The sequence below is a fragment of the Alternaria alternata genome (assembly GCF_001642055.1).
Source record: "Alternaria alternata strain SRC1lrK2f unplaced genomic scaffold CC77scaffold_7, whole genome shotgun sequence".
NCBI classification, from domain to species: domain Eukaryota; kingdom Fungi; phylum Ascomycota; class Dothideomycetes; order Pleosporales; family Pleosporaceae; genus Alternaria; species Alternaria alternata.
In genome coordinates, this window is record NW_017306196.1 from 1 (window position 1) to 16,997 (window position 16,997).

Below are 16,997 nucleotides of genomic sequence, written 5' to 3' on the forward strand. Positions count from 1 at the left end.
AGAGATATTATAGATCGCGTTAGAGTAGTACCTCTAGCAATTTATCAAAATTTGTATTTATAGCTTACTTTAGCTTCTAGCTAATTGTTATATTAAGCTATTTATAGCTGTAGGGTAGTAAGGCTTTGCTTTTTATTATTGCTTATTTGTGTACTGTAGCTACGCTGCCTTGTTATGTTCTTATCTCTAAAATCTCTAAATTACACACATGCTACTTCTGTGTATTTCTACTACAGTGTTATTTGTATGAGTATCCTCGCCTCTTATCGAATGTCTGATCAGGTCTCCAGCGCTGAGTTTCGTGCATGTTGTCTTCCCCTATGAGCTGAGCATTGCTAACCTCAGCCGGTTGAGCAATGAGCACGCCTTGCGTGTTGTAAGTTGGAATGCCCATCTCCTGAAATGTGTTATATTGAGTAGTTGGAGGCGTATAGGATTCAGGGGTCGAGGCTTTTTGTTCCCGCGTTTGTCTATCGATTTCGTCCATGGCTATATCGTACTCATCCTGTGTGAGCGCGCCCTCAGTCTTCGGGACCTGCCTCCAAATGACATTTTCGTTTGTAGTAGAATCCATGCGCCATAAGTACACCGTCGTATTCGGATTGTCTTGTATATCGCCCCTCGCTCTGGCAATCTCGTCGTGAGATGTGATTTTGATGTAGTATGTGGCCGTAATTCTCCCGCCGACGTGTGTTGTGTATTCAGCAGTGAGCTGTCCGTTGTCGTACACCCTATATGAAGGCATTTTGCCACCAAGGAAGACTTCGTTTGCCGGTTTGCAGGCCTCTCAGAACGCTATGACTTTGTGATCAAAGAAGCTAAGTGCGAATTATGAGATCTGAGAAAACACAATCTATCCAGCGAGCTGAAGAACTCTGCGATCTTATCTCGTCCAAGGTCGCCTGATGATCATGCGGCATCATATAATTGGGTGCCCCTCCCTACTATATGAGCGCCAGTCCAAGATTCACGGCGACGAAACAACTTTACGCCAACCTCTGAGGGAGGCGCATACGTGACAGCTACTAGGACATTAGTGCTGACATCAGGTGCAAATGCATCGCCGGAAGTAGAAAATCTAAGCGAATCATCATGTGACTGGAGTACACATAGAATATCTGTCATACATAGCCTATGCAAGCTGTTGCTTTAGAGATCGCTCTTTTAACTGCATAGATTCATAGAGAAGACATGGGGAGTAAGAAAGTGACAGTGACGGCCATTGGAACAGTACTCTTACCGGAGCTCAACATGTCCGCACCAATATAATAGGCAACGCGAGGCCCCTGCATGCAGCGCGTTAGCACGGAACATTACGAGCCGTAACAAGGGGCCCGAATCTGGACTGAACATGCATAGGGATCTTGGCTCCAGTCATGCAACCAGTCTTGTGCCTCCAGCCTATCTTTTGGTGCGACATTGAGCGGCGCTTCATGTGATGGTGCGCGATGCACTACGCATACCAGCCACGCATGGCGTCACCTGGTTAGATTGTTCACCGATGGAGGAATCACTGTATGATACTGCAATCATTAGAGCGGACGTGTTGGCAGAGTCTTCCTGAACAGGCACCTCCGCGATCATTGGTCGTAGGTTTCTGGGGACCATCGAGGCTTTCGCAATCATTGGCGACGCCGAACCTGCTCACGGAGTCTGTCCGCATGGTGCAATTTGAACAAGGTTGTGTAGGGTTGTTTGTCTGCTTCTTGGAAGTGGTGCATGGACACCAGCATGTCTCAGCTAGGGCTATTGATATGAGTGCCACATGTTTTGACCACCAAGTGAGCAAACGTACTTGCGCCTGAGCTTCGAGTAACCAAAGTCATTCTTTTTATAATCATGACAAATATCGTCTGTCGCTTTCTGGATGCTCTGTGTCTGCTATGCGAAGTCAGGGTTTGCATGGAGAAGGAAGCGAGGCGACGCTCGATGGGCATCCACCATGCGCCTTCCTGTTGGAATGTAAACGATTCTGGTCGTACACACCATAATGGTTGTATGGCGTGATAGACATACGAGTCACACCGCACCCTCGGGTGTTCTGGTACTTGGCAAACTCCGAGTGACGACGTTGGCAAGAGATGAAGGTGGGCGTCGCATACACTGTTGTGGATTACTGTAGCGTGTTGGAAAGTATCATAGCCTACGGAGAGTTCGTGCAAGCTTCGCGCAAGTGGAGAACTCATTCGCTGCTACAAAGACTGACAAAAGCACTTGTTTTATATAAGAGACAAAACCACAAGGGCATGGACTGCGCAGAAAAACAATTCCAGGACTAGTCACTCATAGTCCGGACGCCTAAGCTAGCACCCTTTGAGAGTCTCTTGCCATCTCTTTTCTAACAACGAAAGTTACGCATCTTGCACAACTACTTCTTCTAACTCCCTATCCCTTGAGCGATATGAAGTTGGAATGTTGTCGCTGTCATACCATTGGATGCATGTAATCAATACGACCGCCATAGGAAGAAAGTCGTAGATATAGAATGGAGCCTCGTGGTCCTGAAAGGGTCCGTTCTATGAGCGTGAGCTTACAGACCAGTAATATCGCATGATATTAGAGCTTACAGGACCGCATGCGAACTCGATGAAGCGTAATAAGCTGCGTAACATAATAAGACCCGTTGCAATGTAAATTGCCAGGACATCTCGTTGCGTGGAGATAGACAGGTGATCTAGACCTTCAGTCCATTTCCCACCGACTCGGCGCTGCCAGATAACAACAGCAATCATAAAGCCCATAGTATTGCTGACATGTATAGCAATCGCAGCCAACAAGACTCCTTTACCAGCGCTGGAGTTCGCTCGAGCCGCTACCATAACACCTGCTGAAATTGCAAGCTGGCATACGAGATCTACTCCGCTCAAGATCTTGAGCATCAAAGAAGACTTAAGCGGAACGCAATGTGGTGCGACAGCTGTGGAGATCTTGGAGAAAATGTAGTATATGACTGAGGTCACCATCAGGGGTGTAAGAAGTAAGAGAAGTGGACTCAATGCATGAATGGCACCGGTACGACTACTCCTGCTTCCTGGGATGCGTAGCACGTAGCCCAACACTTCATCTGGTGAGTGATTTGATCAGTCTGAGTCTAAGTATGACGTGAGCATCCTCAATGCTTACTAAATGACGCCATGGAGAGCACAAGTAGTATCCTGATGCGCTTTGTCTTATAATTCTCCACGAACCGATATACGTGTATTGCTGTTATCGCACTGAAGACGAGGGCTGCTATCACGACTGCTGCAACTGAGGGTTTGTATGAGAAGAAAAATTGTCCTTGAAGTGCCATCTCGCCTGATGAAATTCTGATTCGGCGAAGTGAAGTGGTAGTCAATAAGAAGGAAGATGATATGAATGTACCGATCTTGTTGATGATGAAGTGGTACAGTCGACATACTGTAAAAGTAAAGGCTACCTGCGTACTTATATAGACTTTCTCATTGAGTATGTCAAAGCGGTCTTCTTCAAGACGTTGCGTTTCACGGCTCGAGCCGGAGTGTCTTGAGTACGGTGTATACGATGTACGCCTTGCTTGTAATGTGTTGACCATGGTACGGTTGTCTACACACGGATGACCCGTTTACGGGAGGGCCCCATTGGTCAGTAGCCAGTTTGCCACCCATACGGCGTTGTGCTCCGAGCGTTCGGTCCGTCTGACAAATTTCGTCGTACAAGCATGGCGTAGGAGTGAATCCGCAGCGGTTCATGCTCCTTCGGCGCAGTCCATCTCCCAGTCCTGGAAATAGGGCATACTGCTCGAAGACCCTCAAGAAATATTTCTTAGCACTAGATACTCGCTAGTTACCACAACTCTTCTACAATTGGAGAAACACTACTTACATCGATATTCAGCTTTGGTATAACAACTGTAGATTTACGTAGGACACTGTATCGTATTGTTCTCAGCTTAGCCACGCCAAATTCATGGGCGAGATATCATATCTCGGCATTTTCGAGGAGCTCTATATAGTAGCGCCAATTGTTGCCGCTATAGCAATGTCCTCCCTCAACTAGCGACTACAAATTACAGTTTTCACTCTCCATTACCAAAGTCCGCTATCCTGATGATATGAAACCAGCTCGGTATCCCCAATTCTAGATGTTTGAACTGTCATGGTGACCAAGAAGATCCATATCATGCTGCCTCCCTATTTCCTCAGCCTTCTTCTTCTCCTTCAAAACCTCGGCGATCTCTCCGGGATGAACAATATTTAGCCAGGCCATGACAATGAGCATTAGCACTGCATCGAATACGTAGAGAAACGCCTCATGTCGTAGTAAGTACCCGTCATTACCCTGTGCATATTCGGCCACTCGGAAGACAGATCTGACTAAGATCAAGACCGATGTGCCGTAAAGCACGTATAAGTGCTTTCTCCATGGCACCCATCCCTCCAATGCCAGGAGATGTCCGCGTCCGCGCTTTTGGAAGACAAAAGCCGTGAGGACAAAGAATCCGAAGAAGATAACCTGGATACAGAGACCCACGATGATCACCTTCTCCCCGATCTTCATATTGTCAGGGTTATCCTCGTCTGCACCACTCATGATACCGCCACCCCCAGATTGGGTGAGGAATGAGAGGACATCGCCACCGACGAAGATCTTCGTGAGCCATGTACGTCGTATTAACGAGTATCGCTCTCCATCCGTTAGCAAGATAATGCGACCTAAGATCATGTAGATGCTTGCGGCGAAAAGGGCGGGTCCGAGAAGGAGGAGTAGAGTTTGTATGACGTAGGGACCAAGAGCTTCCCGATCGTTATGCGACAGCGCGCGTCCAATATACTCAATGGTTTCAAAGATTCCGCCGATGATGATTGGGACCATGAACCACGATCGCCTGCGACAGGTTTGCCACACATGATAGATAGTCGTGCACCCGAATAAGAGTACGAAGATCACTGCACCCGCGAGTGTTGGCGTGTAACGATAAAAGACGTATTCCTCGTACCCTTTTCCTTCGCTCATACTGGAAGGATTTGAAGCGAGTCCGAATAGATGGTGTAGTGAACGCCCCTGGAGCTGTATTGTAACGAGACAGAATGTTTTGGCAGACGATTGTTGAAATTAGAGAGTATTGCAACAGAGACAGATTCTTGGAATGCGAGATATCGAGAATGGCAGTCCTGTGCGAGTACTCATCATATATAAGGACTGCTCTCGTTTACTGTGTTGCCGTATTGGACAGCGACCTTGCGCTCGTACAAAGAGATAAGAATATACCGCATCGGGGTCCTTGATTCGTTGAACCATCTTGATCCCACATTGAACGCAGACTGAAAAGCGAAAAGAACCATTGGCAGTCTGTGAAGTACGCGAACAACATCACAATATACGCCGCCGGAAGATCCGGCATAGGTCAAAATGTTGCGCATTTGCCATCTGCTCATTGGTCGATGATTACTGCCCATCCCAGTCGCGCACAGACTACCCCCCTGACAAGATCTCTGCGATGAACAGCACGATTTCGTCCGATCTCGCGGGCTCAGCCTCTGCTGACACGAATTTTCGAGGCGACCCGCTGCGATGATGCTGGAAACATCTTGAGACTCGACGTTTAATGTTATCTTCCTCATGGCGACGCGGATGTGCTCGATGTACATACGAACCCACTACCACACAAGTCTCATGAACCGACACCTCCATTATCTGCTTGCGTGAACCCTTCATACGTTCTTCCTAGCCCGTCGACACCGTAGTGCCGCCGTCGATCTTATCTCGCGTCTTATCCGGTCGTTGCTGGATGCATCCGATCATCTCACCCGCTCGATCTTGCGCCAGCAGTGTAACTTGAGGGCCTCATGCCAAACCGCATACGACGAGCGCATACAAAGTCCAGATTCGGATGTCAGCAATGTAAGAAGAGGCGAATAAAGGTAGCCATCCCTTCAAGACATACCTTGGGTCTTGTACGATGTCCCAGGGCCTATACCAGATTCTGGTCGCGACATGCGTACCAAGTCGCGCCTTCGGCATTTTCTGATGTAGCCTGTCTAAATGGGCACCTGCACTTTACGCATACGATTGCAACTGACACAGAACACAGTGCGACTTCAAGCATCCTTCTTGCGGAACATGTGTGAAGAAAGGGGAGACGTGTAGTTTCCTCCAAACTGCGCCTCCTAAACATCTCAAAATTACATTCGCAGGTCCGTGTTCCAGCTCACCAGACACGCCATCTGCATCATCAATTGAGGATTGTTGTTCGGCAGATAGTGAGCATTGCACCGTTACAGTACCTCGGCGACATGACACCAGCTCTCCAGATGAGCGAGATCTCCTCCCACTACACGCCCGACTTCAAGACCCATGGAAATTCAGCCAAGGAGCATCCCCTTTCTCGCTACAAAACGTACTTTCCCATTACACACACACCACCAGTCTTACAATCGAAAACGGCGACCGAGAGACAGCTGTCTGGCAGCTTGGCATCCCTCAAATTGCTGCGGGCTATAAGTTCCTCACGCATTGCGTCCTCTCAGTCACGTCGCTACACATTGCATATCTTTCCAGACCGGAAGAACAGCCCAAGCAGTTCAATCACTGGAACGCTGTAGCCGCTTTTCAGATGAACCAAGCGCTTGCGGGTTATCGTCACGCGATTGAGAAGGTCACTCGAAATAATGTCGCTGCTGTGTTTGCAAGCTCAGCGTTGACTGCCGTTTACTTTGTCCGAACCTCGGTCCTGAATTTCGGAGACTTAGAAGCCGCCTTCCCTCTGAGTGCTGCTCATACATCTGAGATGGCTGGCAAAATGATATCTTGTATCGTTAGAACAATGTGGGGACTTAGGGGACCACTAGAGGTTCTTATGAAAGGTTGGACCTGGATAGCTGACAGCAGTATACAACCCGTGGCATCAAGGAAAGGATGGCCAAAGATGCGCAAGCCAGCATCACCTCTTGCTCGCGATGAAGATGAAAGATTACGGCGTATCAAGGACTTGTGGCTCCAAACAGACCGGCAGTATGGTCCCCATTCGCAGTACCTTAGCCAAGCCTTGGATCAACTTCGCGAAACATACGCTCTCAACTCACAACTCCTTCAGCTGGGAGCTTCCAAAGATTGTCATGGAACTAGTGTTCTGCTCGATCGCGATGCGATGTTCTCATGGGTCACGCGTGTTGCTCGTGAATACATTCAGCTCGTCGAAGCCCAAGACCGCGATGCGCTGGTAATTCTAGCGCACTTCGCCGTATTGCTTATCCGGACAAATACGGTATGGTGGCTTGAGGGCCTAGGTACAAACTTTGTAAGGGCTATCGCGGTAGCGTTGGGATCAGAGCACCGTAAGTTGATCGAATGGCCAGCACATCATGCTGGTATAAGTCTGTCATAGTATGGATCTATACAGAACACTTTCGATGCCATTGTGGCCTCTACGAACCACAGCCATGCGGTTTACTTTCTCTCACCATGTAAAAAACTATACTAGTCATGTTCACTTTGACTCCAAACATAAGGAAGGGGCAAATTGAAAGGTAGCGCTCGGATCTGTTGCACTAGGATTCTTCTCATATACTCTGAGCTCATGTGCAACAATAATGACAAGGGGAACAAAGAGCGACTAGCTGGGCATATAAGCATAGCTTCATGAGATAAACCTGACGTAGATCGAACAAAATCTCCCCATCCTAGAGCTGCCTTGTTCAAGGTCATTTGTTGCAATCATGGCTCGGCGAATTGCTCGTTCCCCAAGTCTTTGAAGATGTGCCTGATGATAAGAAAATAAAAGGTAAAACCCTGATGGGAACACAGATTGAGAAGCATAGCAGACTCCTGATCTAGCCTGTGGTCCCTCCAGGCCTTGACAAAGTATATCAGAAGAATGGAGGTTTATGCATCGCCTAGATGGTTATCTACGCCGCGCAAGCAAAGGTGACGCTATGGAATGCGGAGGAGAATTTGCGATAGAAGATTGCTTCTTCTCGTAACATAGGTAATCTTTGAGTGCGTAGCGACAATCTGTGACTTGATCGAGCAATGCTCGTGCAATACATCTGATTGATGGATGTTAGCGGAAAAGCTTGGTTCTGATTCTGGGGTACTCGTTTTATGTGGTGGCGGGAAGACGCAGTTGTGTGATGCACCAGCTGGAACGGCACATTGAGGCCGTGAACGTCGCGTAATTGCACCGAGCAGAGCGTGGTTACTAACAAATCACATGCACATTGGTCACGCTTCTGCTGTGGAACAGGGGGTGAGGAATCAGGTTGCGTGAAATTATTGCTGGTTGATAGTATATGCTTCCGTTGTTCCATTTACTGTCATACTACATTGATGTCCAATAGCACTGGTATCCTAAATAAAACCCTCGTCATTCCAACCCTTCATGAATCAATAGGGTCGGAGTACCCTCTAGTGAAACTCCTTGTAAGAGACCCATAGATGCCCAGCTCTCAAATAGCGCCGTTGTAAATGTCCCTCAGAATTGGTCTGCGATCCAATATGCCCCGTTTGCCTGCTGTGAAAACTTTCCCGGGCACTCTCTTTACCTCGGGACTACCACTTGCACTCTTGTTATCGTTCCTTCTCTTAGGACTTCTGGCGTTGACTTTTTCGGGTTTTGCTGTAAGATCGCCCAGTGCCTTGCGTTTCTTCGACGGACTAGGTGTTAGACTAGGACTCTTCGTGACATCGTTAGAAAGCGAAGAAGAGCATGGCTGCTTCACTGGTGTTTTGCCCGTTTGTGTAACACTTTCTTCAAAGGCATGCGACTCCACCATGCTGGGCTGGAGATCGACTACCCAGTCTTTCTGTCGGCAGAGGGCAACCATATCGCGCAACAGTTCATTGCTCGATAACGTTTTTTCGCTACCGAGAATGACAAGTTTCGATCGCGCGCGGGTCAGAGCGACGTTGACACGTCTGCGGTCCTTCAAGAGATCACCAACTGTGCCGTTCTCGTTGCTTCGTACGCTAGATACGATGACGACTTCCTTATCGCGGCCCTGAAACTTGTCTGCAGTATGTAGCTCGACTCCTGAGCACCCTTGTCCGCTTACGGACGGAGCAGCAAGTTCGGATGACTGCGTTTGGGTGTATGCGGATGACAGGCTTTGTCGAAGCAAAGCGAGCTGTGAACGATAGAAAGCAATTATGCCAATCTCCCCAGCAGGGACACCAAGGCTGAGAAGAGACACTGTAAGCTGTGTGACTAGCCGCGCTTCAAGAGTATTAGTGATGCGGGATCCAGATTGCGTTTCGAGGGTCGAAGAAATGAGATCAGTGTTGATAAAGATGACTGGGCGATCTGGTGACAAGGAACGAGAAAGCCAACAGTCTGCAGCATCAGGACCAGTGCATGCCTGTGCCGCGTTGTATCGTGATTGATATGGCTTGTGGTGGTAGGCATTGAGACCTTCGGCTTTGGGAAGTGCCAGCTTGCGTGAAGCGACAGTGGTCGTGCCACATTTCAGCCGTCCTGAATAGATGAATGTGTTTGACAACAACATGACGTCGGCACACATCCGGTATTGATGCTCCAAACTGACGACGGCTTGTGGATGAGCCTCACAAAGGAGCTTGAACAGTGAAACATCCAGTCCGCCTTCCATGGCTTCTTTGTTCTGCACCAGCGGAGGTAGCTGGTAGTGGTCGCCTACTAAGATGAACTTCTGCGCCATGCGGATAGGTCCCAAACAAACAGGGAGGGTAATTTGAGATGCTTCATCGACAATACAGTAGTCGAAGACGCGGCGGTTGAAGAGGGGATGATTGATGGTGAGACACGTTGTAGCCACGACAGGCGGCTGCATCCACGATCGTTCGAGCTCTTCGAGACTGTCTTTTGATTCGGCAGCAAGAGTAGCGAATTCTCTGACTTCAGGATGAATTTTCTTGGCAGCGCCGAGGCGCAATATGCCAATCCGGTCATCCCGGATCTTGAGGAGGATATTGTCGACGGCAGTGTGGGTATACGAAGTAAGCAGAACGCTCTTGCCCTTCGCAACCAATGTACGAATGATGTGCGCGATGGTAGTGGTTTTGCCAGTCCCTGGCATACCCAACACAAGAGCGTAATCTTTTGCGGACATGACTTTTGCGACAGCAGCACGCTGATCAGAGTTCATAGACATCTGTGACGATTGAGGCAGTGAGATCGCATCTGGCATAGGCCTGAATGCAGGAGCCCGCCCATCCACGATCAGCGCACGGAGGTCATGAGCCTTGTAGACGCTGTTGTCCATGATCTGGATCAAATTGTTGCGAGCTGCAGCCATGCCGTTGCTGAACTCATCTTTGTCTAGGCGGTACAATACCGGCTCCTCATCAGCTTCGTATTCAGTGATTGTCTCGCCCACCTTGGCCACTTCCATGATACCGGCAAATGTTTGATTGTTTTGTGAATGGAATCCCGGCAACTTGGTTCGAGAATTGTGCAGGCGTCTATCAACAGCCACTGTGATGCGACGTTTTTTAACGTTCGTTACATAACCATTGGCCAACGCGAAATGACCTTGCTCATCCGACACTACAACAGGCTCTCCGATGATGAGCTGAGATTCAGTGAAGGAGAAGCCAGGAGCTGGCTGTTGTTTTATGAACGTGTAGTTGTAGCGGTTGATCTTTTGGCCAGTTTTGTCCTCATGTCCGGACCCCGGTTCCAGTATGACATTTGAGAAGCAGCGACCCAGCTTTTCACGTTCTGTACTCAACATTGTCCACAACTCTCGTCTGAACTTCATCATATCTGTCTCCTCTTTGGTTAATAGAGTGTCCCACTTTTTCATAAACTCCCGATGGGAAGGCTGAAGCGGCTTGACGAGGTCGTCATATTTCTCTTTCGCCTTCTTGTTCAGCATCTCGCCCTTCCCATCTTCGACAAGATTGTGATATAAGAAGCAAGGCTCCTGCGCGTAGCACTTCTGACACTTGAAGTCCTCTTTCAAGATTGGAGGCAGCTCGATGCGGTCTCGGACGAAGCAGGCCAGCTCGTTGCGCTTGATGATCATATGGATGATGTCGTTACGAACAGCAGGAATCCGACTAATCTCCGAAGTCTCCAGATAATAGAGGATACCGTAAGCAATATCAACATCTATAAACGTCAGCTAGGAATGCCTGTGGTTGTGAAGGACATACCGTATCGATCAGACAACAACAAGTTATACAAGGCGGTCTGTGCGATGTGTGCAGCATTCGAGGAGTTCTTGCCAGTTTTGACCTCAAATGGCACCGTTAATGTCCGTTCACCTTGGTCATCTCGCATTGTCACTTGTACAGTGGCATCGATGTTGCCTTTCAGACCATACATTGGAGACCAGACGTGCTCTTCCACGTCAAGCAGCTTGTTAATGCTCATGGTCGACTGTCGTCCATTTCGTTCTCGAACGATAGCGTCCGCTTGAGGGTCCGCGCGAACGAATATTTTGGCCCAAGCCTGTAACTCGGGCAATTTGCTACTGAGATGCTCTTTGACAGCTTCGCAGGTCGAGTTGATCTCTAGTATGGTTTCCAGGTGGCTCGGCATGAGCTTTTCGATAGTCTCGAATAGGAATACGGAGTCCCATTGGTTCGCCTTCATGGCCTCCTGGAATAGTTCGTGCAGTAATGTTCCGTAAAGCATAGGAGCGTTGGCCCTGTTGGTGGCTTTGACACGATCCTGAAGCACCGCTCGCCTCAAACAACCAAAAGAGTCTGCGACAACAGTAGACGAGATGAGATGATCCGGGTGAAGTATGAGCATATTGTGGTGATCGTCGATGATGCATTGTCCGGTACCTGTAAAATCACCAATGACATGCACAAACGAGCCTGTCGTACAGGGAGTGTCGAACCAAGCCTGTCGAAGAGTGATCGCTTTGAACAGTTTCGTCTTCTCTTCTTCGACTAGCAGAACCTACGTCATGTTAGCTGCAGTGTCACAGCGACTTCAGCAACATCCACTCACCTTTTCAGGCATCGAATAGCCTCGGTCGGTGGTATACGAGTTTTCATCCACTCGTTTGATGAGATAGCGTTGGATGGCTCTATTGTCCTGTTGACTCTTCGAGAGTTAGCACGGCTGATGATCACAGGTGAATTTGCATTCTACTTACAGTATTGGCAGGTACTTGTGTGGCTGCAACTTCAGCGGCAGCGAACTCGTCGGCGTCTATGTCTTCCCCAAATTCATCCTCATCATCGTCATCGTCATCCAAGAGGCTGATGATAGGTGCTGGTGTCTCACTTGCAGTAGCTGGAGGTTGTCTCGATTGTCCTGTAGACGCCTGATCTCCCCTTTGAGTTTCCACAGACCTTGTGTCGTACAGCGATGCTACCTGTTCTAGATCGGCGGCGAAGTCTTCCTCATCGTCCATTCCAAACTCGTCGTCATCACTGCCTTGTTGTAAAGTCGGAGCCGGCGCAGGGCGTTGCTGTGGAAGCGGATTGGCAGGTGCAGGTTGAGGCGTTATGTCCAGGGAATCCACCATGTCCGCATCGAAGTCGTCTCCAAAATCGTCGGATGATTCTTGAGACGCCTGTGGCTTCTGTACCATATCGACTGGTTCGTTTGCTTGTACGGGCTCGTCATCGATATCCAGTGTGTCATGTAGAAGTGCTGCATCGTGTTGTAGTGTCTCGGAACTATCCGCATGCCGTTCTCGTGCGCGTCGCTGGAGAGGGGAGCCCGACGACGGGTCTTGACGATCTCCAGCCCCAGGTAATGGTGAAGAACTTACTGGCATTGACGAAGAGACGCGTGTTTGTGATTTGGAGACGCATTCTCGCATGCGCTGCACCATACTCGCAAGATTTGGTTTCGTTGGTTGCCCGAGCATCATGCCATCTGAACTAGAAGCACCGGCGAAGACGTCCTCTGTGCTTTCCTTGTCCGGTTGAAACACGCCATGTGTTCTTCTTCTTTTCCGATGCGACGCTGGGAACTCGACGCCGCAGCTTGCCCACCTCCGCAGCCCACTGATGCTTCCAGCAGCAGCTTGCGATCTTGGGGATGACTCGTTGATGAGGTGCGCGAATGCCACGCTCTTGTTGGCGCTTGGGGTGCCCTTGTTGTTGGTGTATCGCGACCACAGCTCCAGGGCAGGGTCAGCCTGAGGGGTTGTGATGTCCTGTCTGGTCGCGTCCAGCCTGTGTTCCTCTTGCGACGGTGCAACGGGTGACGAACTCCTAGCGCGCTTCTTGTTCTTGCGTGGAAAAGGTGTATTTATTGCTTGCGATCCTCTCCATATCAATTGCTCTTCGGGTGAGGCAACAGGTTGGGGCGCGTGTCTCGAGGAATCGTCGACATTCCCTACCAAGTCGGCAAGCGGCAGCCTCGTCGTGGCAGGTGTTGACGGTGGCGGACAATCTGAGATGGTAGGGAGTTTGGGAGTTTTATTCGGAGCAGCTACATCTTTCACAACTCTGTTCGCCTTTGGTGTACCCATAGGATTCGGCGTCTTTGCTAGCGGGGCGGGTCGGTTCTCCTTCTCAGCGTCGCGTCGTTTGAGAAAAGAATCGGCGGTAGGCGTGCCCTCGGCGAACGCGAAGGCTTTGAGCTTGGTACGAGTCTGGGTCGAAGGCATAATTGGAGGCCCCGTTACTACTTGCCGAGCCTGCGGCGCCGCCTGATTACTGTTCTGGTGGGGGAAGTTGCGTGAGCGGTTCCATTGGCCCTTATAGTGCTACGAAGATGAGAGATGAGTACGCGACGGCAGTGAATACAGTCGGTTGTTCAAGTACCTGTGGCTTCTGGTTCTGGTCAAAGAAGGACTTCTGTCGCGTGGACATGGAGATGGTAGGTAGCGTAAGCGTCTGGAATGGGTTGAACGCGAAGACGCGTCGTGAGTGGCCAATCACAATGAACGAGGCGAGGGCTCGTCATCACGTGGCGATAAACCGGCCATCTCGCCGCGACGCGCGATACAGCTCCGAGCGCGGATGGGACCTGCGTCTACCTTGAACCCAATTTTGCATCAGCTTTAGCAAGTACAATGCGATGGGCTTTTGCTGCATCATCACAAACAGACTAGACGCTATCTTGAACAATAGAGAATCTGCATGTAACAACTGCTCAGCCCTTGCCAACTACCATCCTGATCTGCTTGGACCGCCTAATCAGTACAGTCACTGAATTGACATTACTTGGCACATCAAAGGCGGCTCCGCGTATCAAACTATGATCACGTCAGGGTGCTTTTGCGCCAATCGAAAATGCGTCAACCGAAGACGGGAAGCTAGGGCCAAGCCTAAGCGGAGTTTGGACATTCATCCCACGCTCTTGGGCTCTTTCCCCAGATTGTGTGCGCCGACCGGGAAACGCTCACTCAACGGCAGCCCTCTTGTCTTTTCACTCCCCCTCGGTCCCTCCGTTCCCTAACAGCACTACCGCCAACATGTCTGCTGCCGATGCGAAGCCATTGCCTTTCGTCTACCAGTTCGCGGCCGGTAAGTTCCAATTGTCTTAAAACCGCCCAGCTCCGATGCGACGGCTATCCGAGGGATTTCCGCATCTCGCTCAAAGCTCCCATGCGATGTCGCTTCCGCTCAAATTTGCAGCAGAGCAGCTTTGCGACCGGACTGAGCTTCAGGATTTCGAATTGGCGCTAACCATGTACAGGTGCCGTGGCTGGTGTGTCAGAAGTGAGTGCGCATTCTTGAAGATGCTCGCGTGAGACTGCCAGTGCTGATGCAGTCATGTGTGTAGATTCTGCTCATGTAGGCATCTTCCAACGTCCAGACATCGAGTTCGAGACGCTAACATCATCTCAAGGTACCCGCTGGACGTCGTCAAGACCCGAGTGTAAGCAACCGCATACAGGACCAATCCTAAATCGCGTCTAAATATTCGCAGACAGCTTCAGACCAGCAAGTCTGTAGGAGAAGATAGCTACAATGGCATGGTAGACTGCTTCAGGAAGATCATCAAGAATGAGGGGTACGCGCTATGACACTCTTGCGATCATGAGCAAGAGGGGCTGACGTCTGGCAGTGCTTCAAGATTGTACCGCGGTATCACCGCGCCTATCCTTATGGAAGCCCCCAAGAGGTACGCATACTTTCCTACTTGCCTGTCCAGTGTGTAAAAGGACTCGTCTCACGCGACACAGGGCCACCAAGTTCGCAGCCAATGACTCATGGGGCTCCTTCTACCGCAACCTGTTCGGCCAGTCCAAGATGAACCAGTCTCTCTCTATCCTCACTGGCGCAACCGCAGGTGCCACCGAAGCCTTTGTCGTCGTCCCCTTCGAGCTCGTCAAGATCCGGTTACAAGACAAGGCGCAAGCCCACAAGTACAACGGCATGGTGGACTGTGTCACAAAGATTGTCAAGCAGGAAGGTCCTCTCACCCTCTACCAAGGTCTTGAGTCGACCATGTGGAGGCACATTCTGTGGAATGCTGGATACTTTGGCTGCATCTTCCAGGTCCGCGCGCTCTTGCCCGCAGCAACCACCAAGAAGAGCCAGATCACCAACGACCTCATGTCTGGTGCTATCGGTGGCACTGTCGGTACCATTCTCAACACCCCAATGGACGTTGTCAAGTCGCGCATCCAGAACTCCCCCAAGGTCGCGGGATCAGTACCCAAGTACAACTGGGCATGGCCGGCTCTTGGTACCGTCATGAAGGAGGAAGGTTTTGGTGCGCTTTACAAGGGTTTCTTGCCCAAGGTGCTGAGACTGGGCCCCGGAGGTGGTATCCTCTTAGTTGTCTTCACCGGTGTCATGGACTTCTTCCGCAACATGCGCGACGGCAAATAAACGAGAACTGGTTTGTGATCGGTCAGCGTAGTCTTTGGATCACTTCGAGCACTCTAGAGCGGAACAGGAAACTGAGACATAGACCACGTATCCTATATCCGCTGCTGCTACATCAGCAAGGCAAGGTCAAATCGCATCATCCATTGCCCTACAATTTTGGAGATATGCGTGTCTTCCCTTCACCTCTTAGAGTGATGCGAGATTGACAGAGCCTCAGCGAAACTTCCCTATGTCAGACTTTGCATATCGCCTTGCATCAGTGATGAGACACGTAACCGTCGATAATACTGCTCCATAATCTCTACTTTCACACGCTTACACTACCTCCAATTAGTGGAAGATAAGACACCGAAGCTATAGCAGGCCGACACATGCCAATCCTGCGCTCTAGAAACATTACACAACCCCACTTACGCGGCTAGACACGGATGACGTCAGCCTTCCTATCCAAGCACCACCATAACCCATCTTGCAGCCTGGTGACACGCAAAGCTCAAACAAACAAGTTAGTTCACACAAGTGTCAGCCAGGGTCTACTTGTATAAGTACTGCGTCCCCCCTCACCCCGCTATCCTCTCAAGTAACTAAACCATCTAGACACGACTGACGTTCACGATAACACGCCTTTCGAGACTACGCGCGACCAAAAACATACACATACACAAACACTACACAACCTTAACAACATTACACAACATGCCTCTCGTAGTTCCCGGTCTGCAGTCAAAGGACGGAAACTCTGGTGATGACTGGATGAGCAAGCTCATGGGCAAGAAGCTTGGTGACCAACATGATGAGATGGTACGTCCACCTCTTCCCTCCTTTGCTCTTCCTCTCCCATACTACGTAGTCCAAGACTACACTACATTCTATTCAGTCTAGATGTTAGCGCTGACTTCTTATTACAACCAGACCTTCGCGAAGACCGATCTTCCCCAACAACACCGCGTCCTCAAGCCCGACTCGATGCAAACCATGGACTTCCAGCCCGAAAGGTTGAACGTCCATGTTGATGAAGACGGCACCGTCAAGAAGGTTACTAAGGGTTAGGGTCCCCCTGTCTGGAATAGCTACGAAGACGGGATGGGTATACCAGTCGGAATGCAGAAATGAAGAATGAAGCCATGAACACACATAGATCAGGGTTCGGGCTCTTACGGAAGCCATAATAGGACGCGTTCAAGTCATGGAACTACACAAGACTCTCGTACAATGCCAGATAATCACAGTGATGTGTGGTAATCGATGACAATGCCTTCATTTGACATAGAACTCCGAAGATTCGCCTTTGCGAAGATGACGAA

At 49.8% G+C, this 16,997-nt stretch overlaps 9 protein-coding genes across 9 annotated transcripts; 3 read left to right on the forward strand and 6 right to left on the reverse strand.

The window, feature by feature from the left end:
* Nucleotides 1-27: 27 nt before the first annotated feature.
* CC77DRAFT_752337 (hypothetical protein) lies at nt 28-827 on the reverse strand. Its single transcript, XM_018533092.1, has one exon. The coding sequence runs from the start codon at nt 743-745 to the stop codon at nt 239-241; it is 507 nt and encodes a 168-aa protein (XP_018387286.1). The 5' UTR covers nt 746-827; the 3' UTR covers nt 28-238.
* A 490-nt stretch (nt 828-1,317) lies between these two features.
* CC77DRAFT_752342 (hypothetical protein) lies at nt 1,318-2,268 on the reverse strand. The gene is made up of 2 exons (XM_018533094.1): nt 1,796-2,268; nt 1,318-1,746 (listed from the first exon to the last, which is right to left on the reverse strand). The coding sequence occupies exons 1-2, from the start codon at nt 2,184-2,186 to the stop codon at nt 1,511-1,513; spliced, it is 627 nt and encodes a 208-aa protein (XP_018387287.1). The 5' UTR covers nt 2,187-2,268; the 3' UTR covers nt 1,318-1,510.
* Nucleotides 2,269-2,274: 6 nt separating this feature from the next.
* Nucleotides 2,275-3,413, reverse strand: CC77DRAFT_1048849 (hypothetical protein). The gene is made up of 3 exons (XM_018527555.1): nt 3,124-3,413; nt 2,568-3,064; nt 2,275-2,516 (listed from the first exon to the last, which is right to left on the reverse strand). Exons 1-3 carry the CDS (start codon nt 3,290-3,292, stop codon nt 2,352-2,354), a joined length of 831 nt encoding a protein of 276 aa, XP_018387288.1. The 5' UTR covers nt 3,293-3,413; the 3' UTR covers nt 2,275-2,351.
* Nucleotides 3,414-3,678: 265 nt separating this feature from the next.
* CC77DRAFT_959464 (RTA1 like protein) lies at nt 3,679-5,316 on the reverse strand. Its single transcript, XM_018535576.1, has 2 exons — nt 3,844-5,316; nt 3,679-3,789 (listed from the first exon to the last, which is right to left on the reverse strand). Exon 1 carries the CDS (start codon nt 4,972-4,974, stop codon nt 4,099-4,101), a length of 876 nt encoding a protein of 291 aa, XP_018387289.1. The 5' UTR covers nt 4,975-5,316; the 3' UTR covers nt 3,679-3,789; nt 3,844-4,098.
* Nucleotides 4,979-5,318, reverse strand: CC77DRAFT_752339 (hypothetical protein). Its single transcript, XM_018533093.1, has one exon. The coding sequence runs from the start codon at nt 5,257-5,259 to the stop codon at nt 5,074-5,076; it is 186 nt and encodes a 61-aa protein (XP_018387290.1). The 5' UTR covers nt 5,260-5,318; the 3' UTR covers nt 4,979-5,073.
* A 173-nt stretch (nt 5,319-5,491) lies between these two features.
* Nucleotides 5,492-7,721, forward strand: CC77DRAFT_1018869 (hypothetical protein). The gene is made up of 3 exons (XM_018524711.1): nt 5,492-5,882; nt 6,053-6,155; nt 6,219-7,721. Exons 1-3 carry the CDS (start codon nt 5,808-5,810, stop codon nt 7,343-7,345), a joined length of 1,305 nt encoding a protein of 434 aa, XP_018387291.1. The 5' UTR covers nt 5,492-5,807; the 3' UTR covers nt 7,346-7,721.
* A 1,341-nt stretch (nt 7,722-9,062) lies between these two features.
* Nucleotides 9,063-13,720, reverse strand: CC77DRAFT_752394 (Dna2-domain-containing protein). The gene is made up of 6 exons (XM_018533095.1): nt 13,675-13,720; nt 12,048-13,616; nt 11,900-11,995; nt 11,092-11,848; nt 10,431-11,047; nt 9,063-9,250 (listed from the first exon to the last, which is right to left on the reverse strand). Exons 2-6 carry the CDS (start codon nt 13,515-13,517, stop codon nt 9,164-9,166), a joined length of 3,027 nt encoding a protein of 1,008 aa, XP_018387292.1. The 5' UTR covers nt 13,518-13,616; nt 13,675-13,720; the 3' UTR covers nt 9,063-9,163.
* Nucleotides 13,721-14,327: 607 nt separating this feature from the next.
* CC77DRAFT_1059789 (mitochondrial carrier) lies at nt 14,328-15,693 on the forward strand (the record flags this gene model as incomplete). Its single annotated transcript, XM_018528276.1, has 7 exons — nt 14,328-14,379; nt 14,552-14,574; nt 14,639-14,649; nt 14,705-14,734; nt 14,786-14,869; nt 14,924-14,980; nt 15,042-15,693. The coding sequence occupies 7 exons, from the start codon at nt 14,328-14,330 to the stop codon at nt 15,691-15,693; spliced, it is 909 nt and encodes a 302-aa protein (XP_018387293.1).
* Nucleotides 15,694-16,290: 597 nt separating this feature from the next.
* Nucleotides 16,291-16,997, forward strand: CC77DRAFT_1018872 (hypothetical protein). The gene is made up of 2 exons (XM_018524712.1): nt 16,291-16,494; nt 16,606-16,997. Exons 1-2 carry the CDS (start codon nt 16,390-16,392, stop codon nt 16,741-16,743), a joined length of 243 nt encoding a protein of 80 aa, XP_018387294.1. The 5' UTR covers nt 16,291-16,389; the 3' UTR covers nt 16,744-16,997.